Below are 21,624 nucleotides of genomic sequence, written 5' to 3' on the forward strand. Positions count from 1 at the left end.
AACGCCACAAGCTGTCTGATGCAATGGACACTGGTATGTGTGTGGCACAGTAATGTGCTGGTGTGATGCTTGTGGTTGTCGCATGACACGCATGCTATGAGCTAAGCTGTGCGCAGTATGTCTATTTTGTGGTCGAGGTGTATGCTGTTTATTACTCACTGTCTGTTCCAGTGTACAAGAGACACCCAGGATCTTTATGAGACTGTTGCAATGCATGCACTGAGACTGACAGTCATCGCTTTGAACAAGTACAATGAGCTACGTTTTTTTTATGCATTTCCTACCATTGATTTCCTATCTCGATATGATCGGTTGTCAGAACACTAGTGCCTGTTTCAGTTTCACCCAAAAGGTTTGAGCCACCCTGAAAAGTATCCAATAAACAGGGACGGAGTAGTTCCAGTGACGTGTGTGAGTGTAAGTCATGAGTTGTGTTTGGACAAATTAGTCGGTTGAACAGTTGTCTGCAAAAGGCGAAGACTGCACGCTCGAGTGTTGGTCCAGCACACAGTTTTGATATGTCAAGAAGCTTTACACCAGCAGAGAGTCTGCTGCAGAGTCAAATTTCATTCTGGAATTGAGTATTTACACTACTGGCCATTAAAATTGCTACACCAAGAAGAAATGCAGATGATAAACGGGTATTCATTGGACAAGTATATTATACTAGAGCTGACATGTGATAACATTTTCACGCAATTTGGGTGCGTAGGTCCTGAGAAATCAGTACCCAGAACAACCACCTCTGGCCATAATAACGGCCTCGATACGCCTGGACATTAAGTCAAAAAGAGCTTGGATGGCGTGTACAGGTACAGCTGCCCATGCAGCTTCAGCATGATACCACAGTTCATCACGAGTAGTGAGTGGCGTATTGTGACGAGCCAGTTGCTCGGCCACCATTGACCAGACGTTTTCAATTGGTGAGAGATCTGGAGAATGTGCTGGCCAGGGCAGCAGTTTCTGTATCCAGAAAGGCCCGTACAGGACCTGCAACTTGCGATCGTGCATTATCCTGCTGAAATGCAGGGTTTCGCAGGGATCGAATGAAGGGTAGAGACACGAGTCGTAACACATCTGAAATGTATCGTCCACTGTTCAAAGTGCCGTCAATGCGAACATGAGGTGACCGAAACGTGTAACCAATTGGCACCCCATACCATCGCGCCGGGTGATACGCTAGTATGGCGATGACGAATACACGCTTCCAATGTGCGTTCACCGCGATGTCCCCAAACACCGATGCGACCATCATGATGCTGTAAACAGAACCTGGATTCATCCAAAAAAATGACGTTTTGCCATTCGTGCACCCAGGTTCGTCGTTGAGTACACCATCTCAGGCGCTCCTGTCTGTGATGCAGCGCCAAGGGTAGCCGCAGCCACGGTCTCCGAGCTGATAGTCCATGCTGCTGCAAACGTCGTCGAACTGTTGGTGCAGATGATGGTTGTCTTGCAAACGTCCCCATCTGTTGACTCAGGGATCGAGACGTGGTTGGACGATCCGTTACAGCCATGCGGATAAGATGCCTGTCATCTCGAGTGCTAGTGATACGAGGCCGTTGGGATCCAGCACAGCGTTCCGTATTACGCTCCTGAACCCACTAATTCCATATTATGCTAACAGTCATTGGATCTCGACCAACGCGAGCAGCAATGTCGCGATACGATAAACCGCAATCGCCATAGGCCACAATCCGACCTTTATCAAAGTTGGAAACGTGATGGTACGCATTTCTCCTCCTTACACGAGGCATCACAACAACGTTTCACCAGGCAACGCCGGTCAGCTGCTGTTTGTGTATGAGAAATCGGTTGGAAACTTTCCTCGTGCCAGCACGTTGTAGGTGTCGCCACCGGCGCCAACCTTGTGTGAATGCTCTGAAAAGCTAATCATTTGCATATCACAGCATCTTCTTCCTGTCGGTTAAATTTCGCGTATGTAGCTCGTCATCTTGGTGGTGTAGCAATTTTAATGGCCACTAGTGTACTTGTCACGGAGAAACACCTGCCCCCTCCAGGTGCGGGATGGAGGAGGGGTCGGTGACGTGGCGCTCGGCGGCCGGCTCGCTGCTGCGGCACAACGTGCGCTTCCTGTGCGCGCTGGGGGTGTGGCCGCCCGTCGCCCCCGCGCCTCGCGCCTCCCGCGCGCTCGCCGCCGCCCTCATGGCGCTCGGCGCCGGCCACCTGCTGGGCGCCGCCTGCTCCGTCTACGCCTGCTCCGGCGACCTGCAGCTGCTGACGCTCGCGCTCTCCAACGCCTTCCCCGTGTCCTTGGGCTTCGCCAAGGCCGCGCTGCTGCTGGCGCGCCACCGCCGCTACTCGGCACTCGTCGGCGGCGTCGACGCGCTCCGGGCGCGCCAGCGCGACTTTTGCGACGCCGACCCGCAGCTGGCGGCCGCCTTCCGCGAGACCCGGCGCTGGTCCGTCAAACTCACTTTCCTCTTCTTCTCCTCCGTCCTGTCGGCCCTGATCGTGTGGTCGCTGCTGCCACTCTCGATGTATCCCCAGGTGCGCATATTTCCCTTTCAGCAGCTCCCGTGGCCGAACCTTACCCGGGCACCCACCTACTGGTTCCTGTACGTCCACCAGTGTGTGGCCACCTTCTTTTTCTGCTCCATCGACATGAACACAGACTGCTTTTTCGCGACTATTATGGCTCACATCTCGATGCAATTCAAGGTCCTGGCTTCGAGAATAGCGGGACTGCGCCTTCGGGAAAGAACACAGAAGATAAAACTGTGCGCTGAATCCGATGATGCGTCCACCCTTCACGGCGACATGTATAATGAGCTGTGCTTATGTGTCGACACCCACAAAGAGCTCATCAGGTAGGTGATCCTAAAGTAATTTCTGTAACCGGTCAGTATCTCGAAACTTTTGCAGATCATGGTAACATTTCGTATAGGTGATAGTAGGATAGAAGCTGAAGTGATAAATTACAATTTGTGTCGTGGCCAGAACTTGAACCCTGGCCTCCTGCTTACTAGAAAGATGTGATATCCGCTACAAAAACCTGGCGCTGTGCCTGTCATAACTACACAAACTACTCTAGTCAATCCAGAATGAGATTTTGACTCTGTAGCGGAGTGTGCACTGATATGAAACTTCCTGGCAGATTAAAACTGTGTGCCGGACCGAGACACGAAGTCGGGACCTTTGCCTTTCGCGGGCAAGTGCTCTACCATCTGACCTATCCCAGCACGACTCACGCCCCGTCCTCACAGCTTTACTTCCGCCAGTAGCTCGTCTCCTACCTTCAAAATTTACAAAAAAAAAAAAAAAAATGGTTCAAATGGCTCTGAGCACTATGGGACTTAACATCCGTGGTCATCAGTCCCCTAGAACTTAGAACTACTTAAACCTAACTAACCTAAGGACATCACACACATCCATGCCCGAGGCAGGATTCGAACCTGCGACCGTAGCGGTCGCGCGGTTCCAAAATGTAGCACCTAGAACCGCTCGGCCACCCTGGTCGACCAAACTTTACAGAAGCTCTTCTGCGAACCTTGCAAGACTACCACTCCTGAAACAAAGGCTATTGCGGAGACATGGCTTAGCCACAGCCTGGGGGATGTTTCCAGAACGAGATTTTCACTCTGCAGCGGAGTGTGCGCTGATATGAAACTTCCTGGCAGATTAAAACTGTGTGCGGGGCCGAGACTCGAACTCGGGACCTTTGCCTTTCGTGGGCAACTGCTCTAGCGGCGTCAGTGAGAGTGCCAGGATGGTGTAGTGGAAAGCACATTTGCCTTAGTAAGAGGGAGATTTGGGTTTAAATCCTGGCTTTGGCACAAATTTTAATTCATTAATTCAGATTCTTTCCTTATCAAAGGCAAAGTTAAGACCCAGTATGTCTCTAGGAACATGTAATTCGATCAGGTGAAAGTAGGTTCGAAGGCAACATCAAACTAACGAGGGAATGGAATGATCCAATTCGACAAGTCAAGACATACCTTGAAATTTTTGATACAGGAGGAATGCACCAAAAGAAATTCACCGTGAAAATTTTAGCTGCTAAAGCGCATTTCAAAACTTTTTTTTAAATATGAAAGTTACTCATTTCTACTGTACGAAGAACTTACGGGGTGTGCCTATTAAACAATGGGAGTACTCCGATCACAGAGTAAGTATGAAGGGCGTTCAATAAGTATTGCAACACATTCTCTTTCTCGGCTGATTCTGGTTGAAAAAAATGCGGAATTTGTTGTGGGACATCGTAGAATATTCCCACTTCAGCCTTTGTAGCTTCGTGAAGTTCCAATAGGTGTCTGCACTATAGGCTAGCCTTCAAAATGCCTTCTGTAACGGAGGTGCGGTGAAAGCAGAGAACTGTCATTGAGTTTCATTTGGAGGAAAGTCAGAGCCTCGCAGATATTCGTAGGCACTTGCAGAATGTCTACGGAGACCTGGCAGTGAACAAAAGCACGGTGAGTCGTTTGGCGAGCGTCTGTCATCATCGCAACAAGACTGCGCAAACGTGTTTGATCACTCAAGCGCCCCCTGGCCTCCACAGCTGTGACTTTTGCAGTGTTGGAACGTGCGGATCGACTGATCACAAACACCTCGCTACTCAGCTGGTCATCGGAGAAGTCTGCGCACCCGAGAGCACACAAAATTTCATTCGACTGTTCTTCATCATGAGCCATTCAGCCTGGGTCTGGCACCTTCCGACTACCATGTCTTTGGCCCAGTGAAGGACGGACTCCATGGGATGCAGTACGCAGATGATGGGCTGGTTATTGATGCAGCAACAAGTTTGCTCACATTGAACGATGATTATGTTGAAAAATAGGGTTTCGTCACTATGCTGTATGGGAATCCTGAATAAAACAACCTACTTTCAGAAAAAAAATGTGTTGCGTTACTTACTGAATGCCCCTCGTGTGCATGCCCCGAAGATGAACGACCGATAGCTGTGAAGCATGAAGCCATCTCAGTTGAATGCGCCATCTCTGGTGTCTGTAGACAAATCAGTGTGGCCGTGGCCTTCGTTTGTACAGGGTGGAGCAGAGGAAACGCATGTTTTTCACAATTGAATGACTAGGACACGGCTTGATAAAAATAATAGAAGCAAGCATTAAGTGATTGAGTTTTAATGCAGTTTTGAAATATACATACTTTTTAGGTTCGAAAAATAATATCTTGGAGATGACGTCCTTCTTGCTGGATACAAATCTGGATCCTCGCCCGAAAGTTACACATGGCTCTCTCCAACATTTCAGTCCGCACGGCTTCAATTTCCTGACGAATGGAATTCATCAGGTCATCGATTGTGCGAGGCTTATTGATGTAGACTCTTGATTTTAAATATCCCCACAAAAATAAGTCGCATATCGACAAATTGGGCGAGCGAGGGGGCCAGTAAACATCACCATATCTCGAAATAACGTCCTGGGAATATTTGTCGAACCACTTCCATGGGTGCTCTCGCCGTGTGAGCTGTGGCACCATCCTGCTGAAATCGTATTTCTCTGATATTCACTTGACGCCTTTCAAGTTCTGGACAAAGAAATTTTAACATTTTTTTGTTTTATCTTTCGCAGTCAGTTTTAACTACGATAGCAGGGCACTTAAACCATTAGACAAATTGTTTCTCCGATATATATTCATTTTAATTATATATAATTTTAAACAAAAATTGCATACACTACTATGTGCTGTTTTGTTTTCTTCTTCGCAGTGGGTTTCAACAGAAAACAAGAAAGTTGTGCTTATGGCTTATCGGCTAGTGATAAATACTACTACGGAAACTAAATCGTTCGAAACTTTGTAATTACACCTTTTTCATATTAAAACTTTGCGAAATACTGTCATAGAAGCGCTTGTTCTCAAAGATCCAGCAGCAGGGAAGGTCTCTCATACCCCGTATACTAATGATCGCAAATGATTTACGCATTCGTTTTAAACACCTTCAATTCCCAATCAAGGTTTCGTTGGCAATACCATTAAACAAGGCTCAAGGTCAGATAGACGGGACAGAGCAGATGGGAGGGTGGGAGGCAATAAACATAGAGATGGGGAAGGAGGAAATGGACAGAGAGAGGGAGGTGGAGGAGAAGGAGGAGGAGTTGAGATAGATTGGAGAAGGAAATGGACAGAGAGAAGGGGAGAAGAAGATGGACAGAGAGAGGGGGAAGAAGGAGATTAGGATGTATATCAAACTCGCGTACATATTTAGCAATTGCAAAGCATTGCCGGGTTCGGTAGTATAGTATATAATGTGCAGTTATGTAGAATGGCTGGCTAGACTTGGCGGAGAGTGTGATGGCGCTAATCTTCCTAGTTTAATTATAAATAAATAAATAAAAAGATAAAATTTTCATCTCATTTACGTACCGACTTCTCCAGTGCTGCTTACTTAAAAACAGTAAAAATTTAAGTTTTTATGCTTTGTGTTTTGTCCAGTAGAAGCCAAAGTTGTTTTGTCCGGTGGGACCCAAATGTACCGCTGTAGTAGTTTAATATTCCGACTGTTATTGCTCGAGCTAGAGATAGTCATAGCCTACAGTATACAGAATAAAATCCCTTGTATCTAAGTATACAATAAAAATCTGTATTGCAAAGAAAACACAACACTACAGAAATAGTTCTTGCACCGAAAAAATCATTAGGAGCAGATAACTTGTCGCCGTTCCGAAATGTACAGTCGTTTTGATTCAAAATCGTGTTTTTACTGTTGTGCCTGCGTAGCAGTAGTGGTGCGTCAGCTGCTGTCACAGCGATCATAGTTTTTGTCCAATAGAATCCGATGTGCGATACTACCCGACCTCAAAATGGTACAAATGGCTCTGAGCACTATGGGACTTAACATCTGAGGTCATCAGTCGCCTAGAACTTAGAACTACTTAAACCTAACTAATCTAAGGACATCACACACATCCACTCCCGAGGCAGGAGTCGAACCTGCGACCGTAGCGATCGCGCGGTTCCAGACTGAAGCGCCTAAAACCGCTCGGCCACAGGGGCCGGCACCCGACCTCCCCCTGCAACGCCCCAGTTTACTGATGCGTGTGGGATTAGGCATTTTATGACACACTGGTAAGTACGGCTTCACCAGTTCAAGGAAAAATTTTGTTTCCTCTATGTCGTTAATGGACACTGCCATCTCTCGCCGCACGTTTTCAGATTGGTTGGCCTGCTGGAGTCGCTGATGAACCCGGTGGCGATGCTGCAGTTCCTGGTGGGAGCCGTCTCCTCCTGCGTGGTGCTCTTCTCAGCCACCTACGTACGTAACGCTTCACCCTGCACGAATGAAGAAACTTTCCTAGCTACATACTAGTGAGTAATGCGTCACTTTTTCCTGAGAGCAGATTTGTTTTATTCAGGATCCGAATACACCGTACTATTTCCCACTCTTTCGGCTACAAAACTGTTTTTCAACGTAATCTCCATTCAGTGTGGCGGCCGTACCACCTTACTGGGAGGACCTGTATTCCCGCATGGTACGACTCTATTGGTCGAAGTCGGAGCCAACGTCCTGCTGCATTATCCATGACTGCTTCCTGTGGAGTGCATCCACCATTGGGCCAAACAGATGGAAGTCGGAAGGTGCGAGACCCCGGCTGAAGTGTGGATGAGGAAAAACAGTCCAATGAAGTGTGCAAGGGCTTGCGTTGTTGTGGAAAAGGAGACGTTCCTTTACATTTTTATGGCGACGAAAAAGGCTGAAGTGGTTTCTTCAATTTGTTGAGGTTCGCACAGTGCTCTTCAGGGTTGGTCGTTGCAGTATGAGGAGGGGCATCAAGCATAATAGCCCCTTCAAGGTGCCAGAAGACGGTTGCCATGGCATTACCGGGTGAGAGTGCGGCTTTGAACTGTGATGTGGTGAGTCGCCACTCCATGGATTGCCGTTTTGTTTCCTGATGGAACTGAATACCCCATGTTTCATCGCCTGTGACGACATTCGACAAGAAATTGACACGAGCAGCCTTGTAACTCGCAAGCAATTCCACACAGATGCTCTTTATGGTGTTAGGGGTTCATTAGGGGTTCATTACTATTCGCTAGCGCAGTTGAGCAGATGTAATTTCGATGGACTGCTCATGCGCTGCCTGCGATATGAATATCTATGCTACAATAGTACCACAGGTCAGAGCAGTGTTGTCGAGTTTAGTACCTCGCAGAGAGCAGTCGTGTTTAGTAACCATTTGGTCATTGTCTGATTCACGAAAAAGTTTGCTGATTGGTTGTGCACTGTTGGTCGCTAGATCAGAATTAAATAAATCTGACATATTTTGAGTAAATTGTTCATCTTCATTGTTAACATTTATCTGCTCACTGTGTAAATTTTGCACATCTGATGTGTCAAACTGGGCAGCGTTCGTTGTGGTGGAACGCGCCGCGTCATCAGTTGTTGTTAAATTTACAGTGGCCATAATTAAATTTGTTTGCTCATCATTTAAGTTTGAATTGTTACTGGTGGTTGGCGCTCACTGATTATCTAAAGTTGCGAGATTATAATTATGTCACCGAGTATCTCCTACATTGCCAAACTGTTCACGTCGGTGTTTTCATTCATTACACTTCGCGATGTACTGTTTGCACTTTTTCGCGGCACTTTTCATAAATTAAAGGTGGACACAAAATCAAACCAAGACAAAGCGGATACAAAGTGGAATAAATACAATGACAACAAAGAGCAATGATCTATGAAAAAGGAGTGACAAATTAGTAAATGTGTTGCGCCAAATGCAAACTACATTTAACACTAGAGAAATAAGAGCGGATATGTAACTGACTACTTCTCAGAAAATTCTCAAAATACAATCCTGGCCGGAAGTCGACAAGTGTAACCTCCCAACAGAAAAATAATTATAATGTTCGCATTTAGTATAACCTCCCAACAGAAAAATCTCGTTTAAGTTTCCAATAGAAAAATTTCTTTGGCTCAAATGGTTCAAATGGCTCTGAGCACTATGGGACTCAACATCTCAGGTCATAAGTCCCCTAGAACTTAGAACTACTTAAACCTAACTAACCTAAGGACACCACACACACCCATGCCCGAGGCAGGATTCGAACCTGCGACCGTAGCAGTCCCGCGGTTCCGGACTGCAGCGCCAGAACCGCTAGACCCCCGCGGCCGGCAAAAATTTCTTTCCAATAATAAAATTTCGAGTTTTAATGTGACTTTCCATTAAAGACTGACTGCATATCGACATTAATAAGTTTTGATGTCAGCAGCGCTGCGTCATGGCCCTGTGAAATCATCCTGAATAAACTGAAAAATTCTTACCTCACAATGATGTCGCTGGATAACGCGTATATATCTGCTCCTATAAGAATTTTTTTTTTTTTTTGGCACAGCCCAGTGCAATGCTGGACACTAGATTTTCATTTTTACGAAAAACAACTGATTTTCTTTTGCTTAATCAGCATGAGTATGCACAGGAAAAATTCGTAAAATCTTTAAACTCAGATAAATGACTGGCAAAAGCTATTATTGAAACATTTCTGCAAGGAATTACATGAGACTTTCACATTACAATTGTGGTTAAATCAGTTGTGGCAATTAACATATGCTCGCAGCAACAAAGAACAATAATATTTTTTCTTTTTGCCTTATACCACATCGCTGAGGCACCACCATCGTTCTGCACGACCGGCCCAACAAAAGTCAACCGCTGCACCGCCGTGTCCGAACTCCATAATTCAAGTGCTCTGTGCGAGCTACAAAACACGACTGCTCTCTGCGAGCTACTAAGCTCTACTTACTGCCAACACTACCCTGACCTGCGATTCTATTGTAGCATAGATATTCCATATCGCAGGCAGCGCGTGAGCAGTTCATCGAAATTACATCTGCTCAAGTGAGCTAGCGAATAGTAATTTTGTTAGGTGGCGAGAAACCCAGCGGACAAACACCTTTGAGTACCCCAACTGGCGGACTAGTGTGTCAGCTCTACCAAAAGAGACGTCCAGTTGAGCAGCGAGATGGTTTATTGTGATCCGTCGATCACGTCGAATGAGAGTGTCCGTGCGTTCCAACTTTCCAGGAGTCACAGCTGTGTGCGGTCGGTCGGCACGAGGGAGATCGGGCAGGTATACGTGACCTTGTTTCGATGATGACCGACGCCTTTCCCAACGACTCACCGTGCTTTTGTTCACTGCCAGGTCTCCGTAGACACTCTGCAAGTGCCTAAGAATGTCTGCGATGTCCTGGTTTTCCGCCAAAAGAGACTCGATGACAGCTCTCTGCTTTGAACGCATCTACGTTACAGCCGCCATTTTGGAGGCTATACATAGCCGCCATCTATTGGAACTACGGAAATTGTAGGGGCAGAAATGAAAATATTTCACGATTTCCCATAACGAACGCCGTTTTCAACCAAAATTGCCCGAGAAAGAGAAGTGTTGCATTATTTATTGAACATCTCTCGTACATCAACACTGTTGACGCCTGCAGGCTGCCTTCGCAAAACTTTAACTGTGCGCATATGGCAGGGGAGTGGAGCAACTATGAAGGGCCAGGACTACAAATACAGCTCTTGGACACCATATGCGATGCAAGATTGACATGGGTATCACATTTTGTGAACTTCAAAAACAACTGTAATAAATTCTTCAGTCTATTTCGATTTATTTACTATCAAAAACAGTCTTGATCACACTTTATTTAATATGGTGACCGGTTTTGACCACTACTGTGATCGTATTCAGACCAATGAGTAGGAACCTCCTTCTGCTGGAGATTGCTGGTGATTCTCCAGCAGAAGGAGTTTCCTACTCATTGGTCTGAAGACGATCACAGTAGTGGTCGAAACCAGTCACCATAATAAATAAATTGTGATCAAGAATATTTGTAACACATTGATCACTGTTCACTCCCATAATGTATTTAAAAGTAACTATTTCGATTTATTTCTTGTGTTTTGATTGGCAAAACATCCCCCAATGTTATAAATAATACTCCGCTCACTAATAACGTTTGTGGATGTACCCTACTTTATACCATATTGGAGACCAAAATATTTGTAAATATTGGATAGATTACAACTCATTTGTGTTCATACTTGTTTCCTAACTATGCGAACTACCCCAACAAATGATCTGCTAGGGCAGACCAGAGTAATGTAAATAAGGAGACAGATGGTGGTATACACTTGTTACCCTAAACAAGTTTTCTAATTCTACAAACTGCAGTAAGCTCTATGATATTTAATGTAGAGTTCGTCGACATTGCCATCTGCAACAGTTACACTACACAAAATATGTGTCTGAAATAATTTATTCCTCTAGTGAACTACAGTTCTTTAACTGTTAACAGAACGTGTTTCTTAAACTACTGACAGTTTATTGTGTAAATGAACACCATATCCAGAAGCCTAATTTCAGTTTCAATTCCCCATTTTTAAGTTTTAAAGAAGGAAATTGGGTACCTACATCGACGTATCTAAAATCATAGGAGAAAACTTAGTTAGTTGATTCATATTCTATCCTAAAACACATCACAAAGAATAATTCACGGTTAAAGAAAGCCAAATCTCACTCGGGTTTATGGTGTACAATCTCTGCAACCAACCACAGGACTCTGTAGCCAAGGTTGCTAAACCAGGCCTCTGCTGGCGCTCGATTCGATACGTTGAAGTGGGAGAAACTTCCAGAACTAGTATTTCGCCGACAAGAGGAGGGAAGTGGTGGTGTTAAGTTCTCATTACGAAACCTTGCATCAATATCTTGGATGAAATTATTTCAACCTCTCCGCAGTGTCTTATTAAGTACAAGCATCTGATACCTGAGCGTCGGATGAAACAGTTAAGCGAGTATCGTGACTTACGATGTAATTTTGTGGCGTGGTCTTGGAAACGTTGGTGCATTTGTATTTCCCCTGCAACTTCGTGGGGATAGCAACTAGCAAATTTCTTGGACGTGGTGGATGCGCAGGAGCGCGTTGTTCTTGATTTGTTCTTTTTATATACACTATGTGATCAAAAGTATCCGGCCACCTTGCTGCAATTCACTTATAAGTTCTCGGTGCCCTCCATCGGTAATGCTGAAATTAAATATGGTGTTGGCCCACACCTTCCACTCTCGCAGGCATACGTTCAGCCATGTGCTGGAACGTTTCCTGGGGAATGGCAGCCCATTCTTCACGGAGTGATGCACTGAGGAGAGGTATCGATGTCGGTCGGTGAGGCCTGGCATGAAGTCGGCGTTCCAAAACATCACAAAGATGTTCTATGGGATTCAGATCAGGACTCTGTGCAGGGCAGTCCATTACAGGAGTCTTACTGTCGTGTAACCACTTCGCCAGAGGGCGCGCATTATGGACAGGTGCTCGATCGTGTTGAAAGATGCAATCGCCATCCCCGAATTGCTCTTCAACAGTGCGAAGCAAGAAAGCGCTTAAAACATCAATGTAGGCCTGTCTGTGATAGTGCTTTGCAAAACAACAAGATGTGCAAGCCCTCTCCATGAAAAACACGACCACCACACCATAACACCACCGCCTCCGAATTTTACTGTTGGCACTACATACATTCACCGTCGGATCGCCATATTGTGTACCATGATTCGCCACTCCACACAACTTTTTTTCCACTGTTCAATAGTCCAATGTTTACGCTCCTTACACCAAGCGAGGCGTCGTTTGGCATTTACCGGCGTGATGTGTGGCTTACGAGGAGCCGCTCGACCATGAAATCCAAGTTTTCTCACTTCCCACCTAACTGTCATAGTACTTGCAGCGGATACTGATGCAGTTTGCAATTCCTGGGTGATGGTCTGGATAGATGTCTGCCTATTACACATTACGATTCTCTTCAACTGTCGGCAGTCTCTGTCAACAGACGAGTTCCGCCTATATGCTTTTGTGCTGTACGTGTCCCTTCACGTTTCTACTTCAGTATCACATCGGAAACAGAAGACGTAGGCATGTTTAGGAGTGTGGAAATCTCGCGTACAGACGTATGACACAAGTGACATCCAATCACCTGACCACTTCGAAGACCGTGAGTTTCGCGGAGCGCCCCATTCTGCACTCTCACGATGTCTAATGACTACTGAGGTCGCTGATATGGAGTACCTATCAGTAGGTGGCAGCACAATGCACCTAATATGAAACACGTATCTTTTTGGGGGTGTCCGGATACTTTTGATCACATAGAGTATGTGTCTTGCCTGCGGGTTCCCACCGGGGACAAGTGTAGCTGAGGATTAGCAACCCACATTATTCAGAGAGTGTAGATATTTCGTTAACGATTGGATATAGGGAAGCCAAGATGGCAGATGATTGCTTCCAGACTTTGTCTGAATGGTCTCTCCACGGCAGTTGGTGATCAAGCGGAACAAAAAGACATTTTGCAGTCGGAATCCATGGTACTGGTGCACCGAATAGAATTATGTCATCCATTGCTCGTGGTCATCGTTTCGTGAGGACAGTCGCTTGACTTTTTGCAGCATTGAGCTTAATGCGCGAGTCTGTTGCCCATGTTACGATATCTCTGCACTCACCCTAGTCTTCTTATCACATCTGTCGTCTGTACCTGCAGATGAGAGCGTCGTCTTTAGATTGTATGTATTTGCTGACACGAGATGGCAACAGAAGATCTGCCACGTAAGGTCTGTTCAAGTAAGGGCCCAGTGTCGAGTTTTGATGTACTACTGCAAGTACTTGTTACTAGTTGAAATGTATCCTTAATAATCCAGAAGCACTGACCACTTGTAATGTCAAAAAAGCAGTCATTGCGACGAAAGTGTTACGCCTTCTTGAAGGAAGGTGGTGGTGGTAAATTCCTATGCGACCAAACTGCTGAGGTCAAAGAGCCCTAGGCTTCCGTATTACTTAATCTAACTCATACTAACTTACGCTAAGGATAACACACACACGACTATGGCCGAGGGGGGACTCGAACCACCGACAGGGAGGGGGGGGGGGCGAACTGTTACAAGGCTCCTCAAACCGCGCGGCTACCCGCTACCTAGTAAAGCAGAATAATTTTTTTTATGGAACTGAGCGGATAGTGCTATTCTAAATTATCTTCTGCTTGATTTCATGTACAAAACTGAATGAAAACAAATTACTATTGGATAACTGTAAAGCTGAAAAGCCGCCCGCTGTAGCCGAGCGGTTCTAGGCGCTTCAGTCCGGAACCGCGCGACCGCTACGGTGGCAGGTTCGCATCCTGCCTCGGGCATGGATGTGTGTGATGTCCTTAGGTTAGTTAGGTTTAAGTAGTTCTAAGTTCTAGGGGACTGAAGACCTCAGATGTTAAGTCACATAGTGCTCAGAGCCATTTGAACCATTTTTTTTTAAGTTGAAAGATAAGAAGGAAAGAAATTAAATACAGACCCAAATTACGACGTACGCAACCAACGTTAGAAAGTTGAAAGTTTAAAGTTGAAAGATAAGAAGGAAAGAAATTAAATACAGACTCAAATTACGACGTACGCAACCAACGTTAGACTAAATTAGCATAGTTCCAAGAAATTTCGCGCAACTGGTGAATGTCTGTAACTTGCTACCTCCTAAACGTCGGCGCAGAATCTTCTGGCCATCTTCGGGTGTGTACTGGCGACACACATTACCTTCCCTGTTTAATAATCCGACAGCTGGTGTGATGGGCTTGAAGGTAAAATAATACTTCCTCGATTGCCATTTTTTTTCTCCGGCATTGAATGTTATAAAACTAAATGTTATAGTCTGTACTGGTAAAGTACGATGGCGAGCTGAAAAGTAATGCCTTCAAATTTCTTATGTGAAAACTTTTAATGGTTTATAAATAAAACAAACGTTATTTGTGGTGTCACCGCCAGACACCACACTTGCTAGGTGGTAGCCTTTAAATCGGCCACGGTCCATTAGTATACGCCGGACCCGCGTGTCGCCACTGTCAGTGATAGCAGACCGAGCGCCACCACACGGCAGGTCTAGAGAGACGTACTAGCACTCGCCCGAGTTGTACAGCCGACTTTGCTAGCGAAGCTACACTGACCGATACGCTCTCATTTACCGAGACGATAGTTAGCATAGCCTTTAGCTACATTTGCTACGACCTAGCAAGGCGCCGTATTCATTTGATATTTATTATGTGAAGCATGTATCATCAAGAGCGATGTTCTACAATTGTGGATTAAAGTTAAGTATTATATCAACTACTTACTTTATTTGCAATTCTCAAGATATTGTCCTTTCCAGACCTCACGCCAGTCAGCGTGTAATTAAACGCGTGCATTTCGGCCTCCTCTAGAAAAACAGTGTTGGCTCTTCTGCCAACACTACAAATTGGCGACGAGTCTCAAAAGGGCCTTCTTTTTTCTACTTGCTTAATTTACTTGTGTCATGGCTTCGCCACAATCTCCAGATGTACTGTCCGAATTTTATCGCTTGCAGAATCAGCAGACGCAGGCGTTATTGGATGTCCTTGGACAGCTCGTCCAGGGTCAACATGCACTGCAAAACGATGCGGCCGCCGCCGCTCCACCGCTACCGCAGCCACAACATGCAGTTGCTCCACCTTTTCGTCCGTTTGATGCGGCACTGGAAAGCTGGACAGAGTGGTCACGCCAATTTGGATTCCATCTCGCCGCCTACAGAATTCAAGGTAACGAGCGGCAGCCTTTTTTGTTGGTGTGTGTAGGCGTCCAGACGTACCGTGTGATAGTGAAATTGTTTCCCCGACGCGACGTAGCAACTCTGTCCTACGACGAAATTTTGTCTGCATTAGATGCATATTTCAAGGAATCAGTCAATGTAGTTGCAAAAAGGTATACGTTCTTTCGTACAAAACGTACGGCCGGTCAGACTAATAGGGAGTGGGTTGCAACTTTGCAAGGCCTTACAAGGGATTGTGCTTTTGAGTGTGAATGTGGACTCCCTTATTCAGATACTATGGTGCGTGGTGCAATTGCACAGAACGTTTCTGATGTTCATATACGGGAGCAAATTTTGAAACTAGTCAATCCCTCCCTTCAACAAGTGATAGACATATTGGATAGGCAAGACACACTTGACTTTGCTCAGGAATCATTTGCAACTTCGCCAGCCGTGTGTCACGTTAACCGGCCCGCCGGGCGAGCTGCACAGAATTGTAAACAGCCCTCGCGCCCATCCGCGCAGCCACGTGTGCCGCGCAAGCACGCAAATGCAGTGAAATCATGCCCGCGGTGTGCTACTAGACATTCGCGTGAAAATTGCCCGTCACGCCAAGCTATTTGCTTCTTCTGTAATAAAAAAGGACATGTTCAGAGTGTTTGCCGGAAAAAGCTCAGATCAGGCACTCACAACCATTCCAGGCCCTTTGCTTCGCGCCGGAATCGAACCAAGAATACTCAGGCTCGTGAACCTTCGCCCATGGAAATTCATGTAGTTAATACCACTCCGCCCAGTGCCACTCTCTGTAACAGTGACTGTGTTCGTCCCACAAATAGTGTGCGTCGACGTCGCCAGAAATCCCGTCAAGTCGCAAGTGCTTCTGTACCAGTGTCTGTTCACGTTGCACGAGACAGTCGCTCTTGTCGTCAGCAGGACAATAAACGTTTTGTAGATTTGGACATTCATGGCAACGTGATCCCATTCCAGCTCGATACCGGAGCTGCAGTTTCTTTGATCAATAAAGACATGTACAGACAACTGGGCACACCTCCGTTGCGTGCCGCAAATGTTAAGTTAAATAGTTATTCCGGTCAGAATATCCCTGTGTTAGGACAGTGCAGCCTTCTTGCCACATACAAGGGACAAACAAAACTTGTGTCATTTTACGTACTTCGTTCTTCTTCTGCAGTGAACTTGTTTGGTTTAGATTTATTTCAGTTGTTTAACTTGTCTATAGTAAATCAGGTCCTATCAGTGAACCAGACTGTGCCTTCAGCCAGTGTTTCTAGTCTATGTGAAGAATTTGCAGACATTTTTGCACCGGGCCTTGGTTGCGCTAAGAACTGTGAAGCCCATTTGGAACTGAAAGTAAACGCGGAACCAAAATTTTTTAGAGCGCGCAATGTTCCCCACGCATTGCGTGATGAGGTCGCAAGAACATTAAATGATTTGGAATCACAAGGTGTGATTGAACGTGTGCAGGCTTCTCTCTGGGCATCACCCTTAGTAATTTTGCCAAAACCTTCTGGAAAATTGAGACTTTGTGTGGACTTCAAGGCAACAGTGAATCCACAATTAGTGATTGCAACTTTTCCTTTACCCCGCCCGGAAGATCTTTTTGACAAACTGTGCCCGGGTAAATATTTTTCGAAGTTAGACCTAGCAGATGCGTACTTGCAAATACCAGTGGACGACGAATCCCAGCGCATCTTGGTGGTTAACACGCATCTTGGTTTGTATCGATTCAAAAGACTGCCATTCGGGTGTGCATCCACCCCTGCATTGTTTCAGCAATATCTGCAAACTGTTTGTGCCTCCATCCCTACTGCAGCAAACTATCTGGACGATATTGTGATCTCCGGAAAGACGGAAGAAGAACATTTAGCCAATCTCAGAACAATATTTCAGGTCTTGCGACAAAATGGTCTTCGCTTGCGGAAGGACAAATGTGTTTTTTGCTCGTGATTTACCATATCTGGGACATGTAATCAATGCCCAAGGCATACATCCTAGTCCAGAGCACCTCCGTGCCATACAAGACGCCTTCGCCGCAGAATTTGAAGCAGCTACAGAGTGTGCTGGGTAAAATAAATTACTACCATCGCTATGTCCGCAATGCCTCTTCCATTTCAGCTCCGCTTCATCGCTTACGCCGTAAAGGTGTTCCGTTCGTCTGGACGACGGAATGCGAACTCGCCTTTCGCCAGTTGAAATCGGCGTTGCTTTCTAGTACTTGCCTTACGCCATTTGATCCCCAGAAACCCCTTTTGTTGATGGTAGATGCATCGGATTTCGGGGTTGGTGCTGTGCTTGCGCACAAAGATGGATCGCATGATCGCCCTATTGCCTTTGCGTCCACATTGCTCTCGTCTGCGCAAAGAAATTATTCCCAGATCGAGAAAGAAGCTTTGGCTCTCGTCTTTGGTGTTACTAAGTTTCATGATTTCTTGTATGGTCGTCACTTTACCATCATCACAGACCACAAACCTTTGACATCGCTTTTTCATCCGAACAAGCCTGTACCTCCACGTACAGCGCAGAAATTCATTCGCTGGTCTATTTTCCTCTCGCAGTACCGCTACGATGTCTTGTATCGGTCCACTGCTAAGCACGGAAACGCCGATGCGTTGTCCCGTTTGCCTGTTGCTGAGGATAGAGCATTCGATTCTTCCGAACTTGCTTGCATGTTCATTGATGCGGAAACCGATGACGTGGTCGAATCGTTTCCGATTGATTTTCGTCGTGTAGCTACAGCCACAGTTGCTGACCCTGCCCTTGCTACCGTTTTGCGTTTTGTTGCTACGCAATGGCCCTTGTCAAAGTCACGGATCCAGGATCCGTTGGTTCGCCGATGTTTTGCTCACAAGGAGAGACTTTTTGTTCGACGTGGTGTTTTGCTGTTGCGTTCCGATAATGATCAGTCCCGGGTCGTGGTCCCACGTTCGTTACAGTCCTCTGTCTTACGGCTTCTCCACCAAGGACATTGGGGTATAGTGAGAACGAAACAACTTGCTCGTCAGCACTGTACTTGGTTCGGAATCGATGCTGTGATTACGAATATGTGCACTTCTTGCATGGCGTGTGCCGAACACCAATCTGCACCACCGCGGAAATTCTTTGCATGACCACAAGCCACTTCCCCTTGGCAACGCTTACACATCGATTTTGCTGGTCCATTCTGGAATGCTCGATGGTTGGTTGTTGTCGATTCCTTCAGTAATTTTCCTTTTGTTGTCAGGATGTCTTCCACGACGTCTTCAGCCACCATCCAAGCGTTATCCGCTATCTTTTGCATTGAAGGTCTTCCACAGACTATTGTTTCCGACAATGGCTCACAATTCATATCTGCAGAATTTCAGTCATTCTGCAAGGCCAATGGTATTCAACATCTGGCATCCGCGCCGTTTTCGCCTCAGTCAAACGGTGCCGCTGAACGATTGGTCCGGACTTTCAAGTCACAGATGTTGAAGTTGAAAGAGTCGCATTCTCGGGAGGACGCGTTATTGCTCTTCTTGTCTTCGTATCGCTCTCAGCCCCGAGATGGTCGCTCGCCGGCTGAGTTGCTCCACGGTCGTCCTCATCGAACCTTGATGTCTTTGCTGCATCCGCCGCATCAGGTTCCTGTGCAGCGGCAGACGCCTGCTTTTGCTCCAGGCGACGTTGTATACTATCGCAACTATTGGGGTTCACGGCGTTGGCTCGCAGGGCGCATTCTTCGCTGCCTCGGCCGCGCTATGTATTTGATTTTGGGGGCCTTTGGTGAGGTGCGTCGGCATCTCAATCAGCTGCGCCTCTGTCGTCGCACGGGTTCTGCCGCTCCCCGTCTGCTTACAGCGACGGTGCCGTCCGGTCAGCGCCCTGGGGACCCATCTACTGGCTCGCCTCAGCCCCAGGTGTTACCGACGCTGCCTTCCATTTTTCCCCATGGCGACGCGCCGCCGCCGCCGCCACCGCCGCCGCCGCCGCCGCCGCCTGTTCTCCCGCCGGCGACGGCCGCAGTGGACGCTTTGCTGCAGCCGCCAAGCGCCTCCCTGGGTCACGCGCCGCCAATCGCTTCCCGTGACCAGCTGTCCTCCGACATGGAACTCTTGCCGGCTCCGGACCAGATGTCGTCTTCGCCCGTCGGCTGCCCCGCCCCGATGGAGGTCGAATCTTCGGCCCCTCCTGTCTCTCTACGGGCGCATACACCGCATGTTGACGTGCACCCTGGTCTAGGTTTTCAGGCGTTTCCTAGCTCCCCTCGGACCGAATGGCCGGGTGCGGGTGGCACAGCCTCGCCTGTTGTTAGGCTCCCCACCTCGTCGCATACGTCAACATAGGGTCCTCCCCATGGCGGGCGACCACATTCCTCCCCCGCCGATTTGCGGGGGAGGAATGTGGTGTCACCGCCAGACACCACACTTGCTAGGTGGTAGCCTTTAAATTGGCCGCGGTCCATTAGTATACGCCGGACCTGCGTGTCGCTACTGACAGTGATAGCAGACCGAGCGCCACCACACGGCAGGTCTAGAGAGACGTACTAGCACTCGCCCGAGTTGTACAGCCGACTTTGCTAGCGAAGCTACACTGACCGATACGCTCTCATTTGCCGAGACGATAGTTAGCATAGCCTTTAGCTACATTTGCTACGACCTAGCAAGGCGCCGTATTCAATTGATATTTATTATGTGAAGCATGTATCATCAAGAGCGAAGTTCTACAATTGTGGATTAAAGTTAAGTATTATATCAACTACTTACTTTATTTGCAGTTCTCAAGATATTGTCCTGTTCCAGACCTCACGCCAGTCAGCGTGTAATTAAACGCGTGCATTTCGGCCTCCTCTAGAAAAACAGTGTTGGCTCTTCTGCCAACACTACATTATTAACATTCCATATATTTATTCGTCATGTCTACATATCTACACACATCAAAAAAGTTTTGCATCACCTCGGTTCCGAGAGTGCCGGAACCTGTAGAGAAAATTTGAATAGAGATAAACATTATTTCTGCCCTTTCTGTTGCTCATGAAAATCACACATTGTATGTTGCACCACCATACAGAGAGACCTTCAGAGGTGGTGGTCCAGATTGTTGTACACACCGGTACCTCTAATACCCAGTAGCACGTCCTCTTGCATTGATGCATGCCTGTATTCGTCGTGGTATACTATCCACAAATTCATGAAGGCATTTTTCGTCCAGATTGTCGGCGTAGATCCCTCAGAGTGGTTGGTGGGTCACGTCGTCCGTAAACAGCCCTTTTCAGTCCATCCCAGGCATATTCGATAGGGTTCATGTCTGGAAAACATGCTGGCCACTCTAGTCGAGCGATGTCGTTATCCTGAAGGAAGTCATTCACAAGATGTGCACGATGGGACGTTAACTGTCGTCCATGAAGACGAATGCCTCGCCAATATGCTGCCGATATGGTTGCACTATCGGTTGGAGGATATCATTCACATATCGTACAGCCGCTACGGCGTCTTCCATGACCACCAGTGGCGTACGTCGGCCCTACATAATGCCACCCCAAAACAGCAAGGAACCTCCACCTTGCTGCACTCGCTGGACAGTGTGTCTAAGGCGTTTGAGCCTGACCGGGTTGCCTCCAAACACGTCTCCGACGATTGTCTGGTTGAAGGCATATGCGACACTCATCGGTGAAGAGAACGTGATGCTAATCCTGGGCGGTCCATTCGGCATGCTGTTGGATCCATCTGTACCGCACTGTGTAGTGGTTGCAAAGATGGACCTCGCCACGGACGTCGGGAGTGAAGTTGCGCATCATGCAGCCTATTGCGCGCAGTTTGAGTTGTAACATGACGTCCTGTGGCTGCACGAAAAGCATTATTCAACAAGGTGGCGTTGCTGTCAGGGTTCCTCCGAGCCATAATCCATAGGTAGCAGTCATCCACCACAGTAATAGCCCTTGGGCGGGCTGAGCGCGGCATGTCATCGTCAGTTCCTGTCTCTCTGTATCTCCTCCATGTCCAAACAACATCGCTTTGATTCACTCCGAGACGCCTGGACACTTACCTTATTGAGAGCCCTTCCTGGAAGAAAGTAACAATGCGGACGCGATCGAACCGCGATATTGACCGTCT

General features: G+C 47.0%; 1 protein-coding gene across 1 annotated transcript in view; it reads left to right on the top strand.

The window, feature by feature from the left end:
• The first annotated feature begins 2,166 nt into the window (after positions 1 to 2,166).
• Positions 2,167 to 21,624, top strand: part of LOC126260167 (odorant receptor Or2-like) — a 48,357-nt gene continuing 28,899 nt past the window's right edge. The window contains exons 1-3 of the mRNA XM_049957430.1: positions 2,167 to 2,511; positions 2,683 to 2,831; positions 7,132 to 7,231. Coding sequence (XP_049813387.1) covers positions 2,167 to 2,511; positions 2,683 to 2,831; positions 7,132 to 7,231 — 594 coding nt within the window. The remainder of the gene's footprint in view (positions 2,512 to 2,682; positions 2,832 to 7,131; positions 7,232 to 21,624) is intronic.

The sequence above is a fragment of the Schistocerca nitens genome, chromosome 5 (assembly GCF_023898315.1).
Source record: "Schistocerca nitens isolate TAMUIC-IGC-003100 chromosome 5, iqSchNite1.1, whole genome shotgun sequence".
Lineage (NCBI taxonomy): Eukaryota > Metazoa > Arthropoda > Insecta > Orthoptera > Acrididae > Schistocerca > Schistocerca nitens.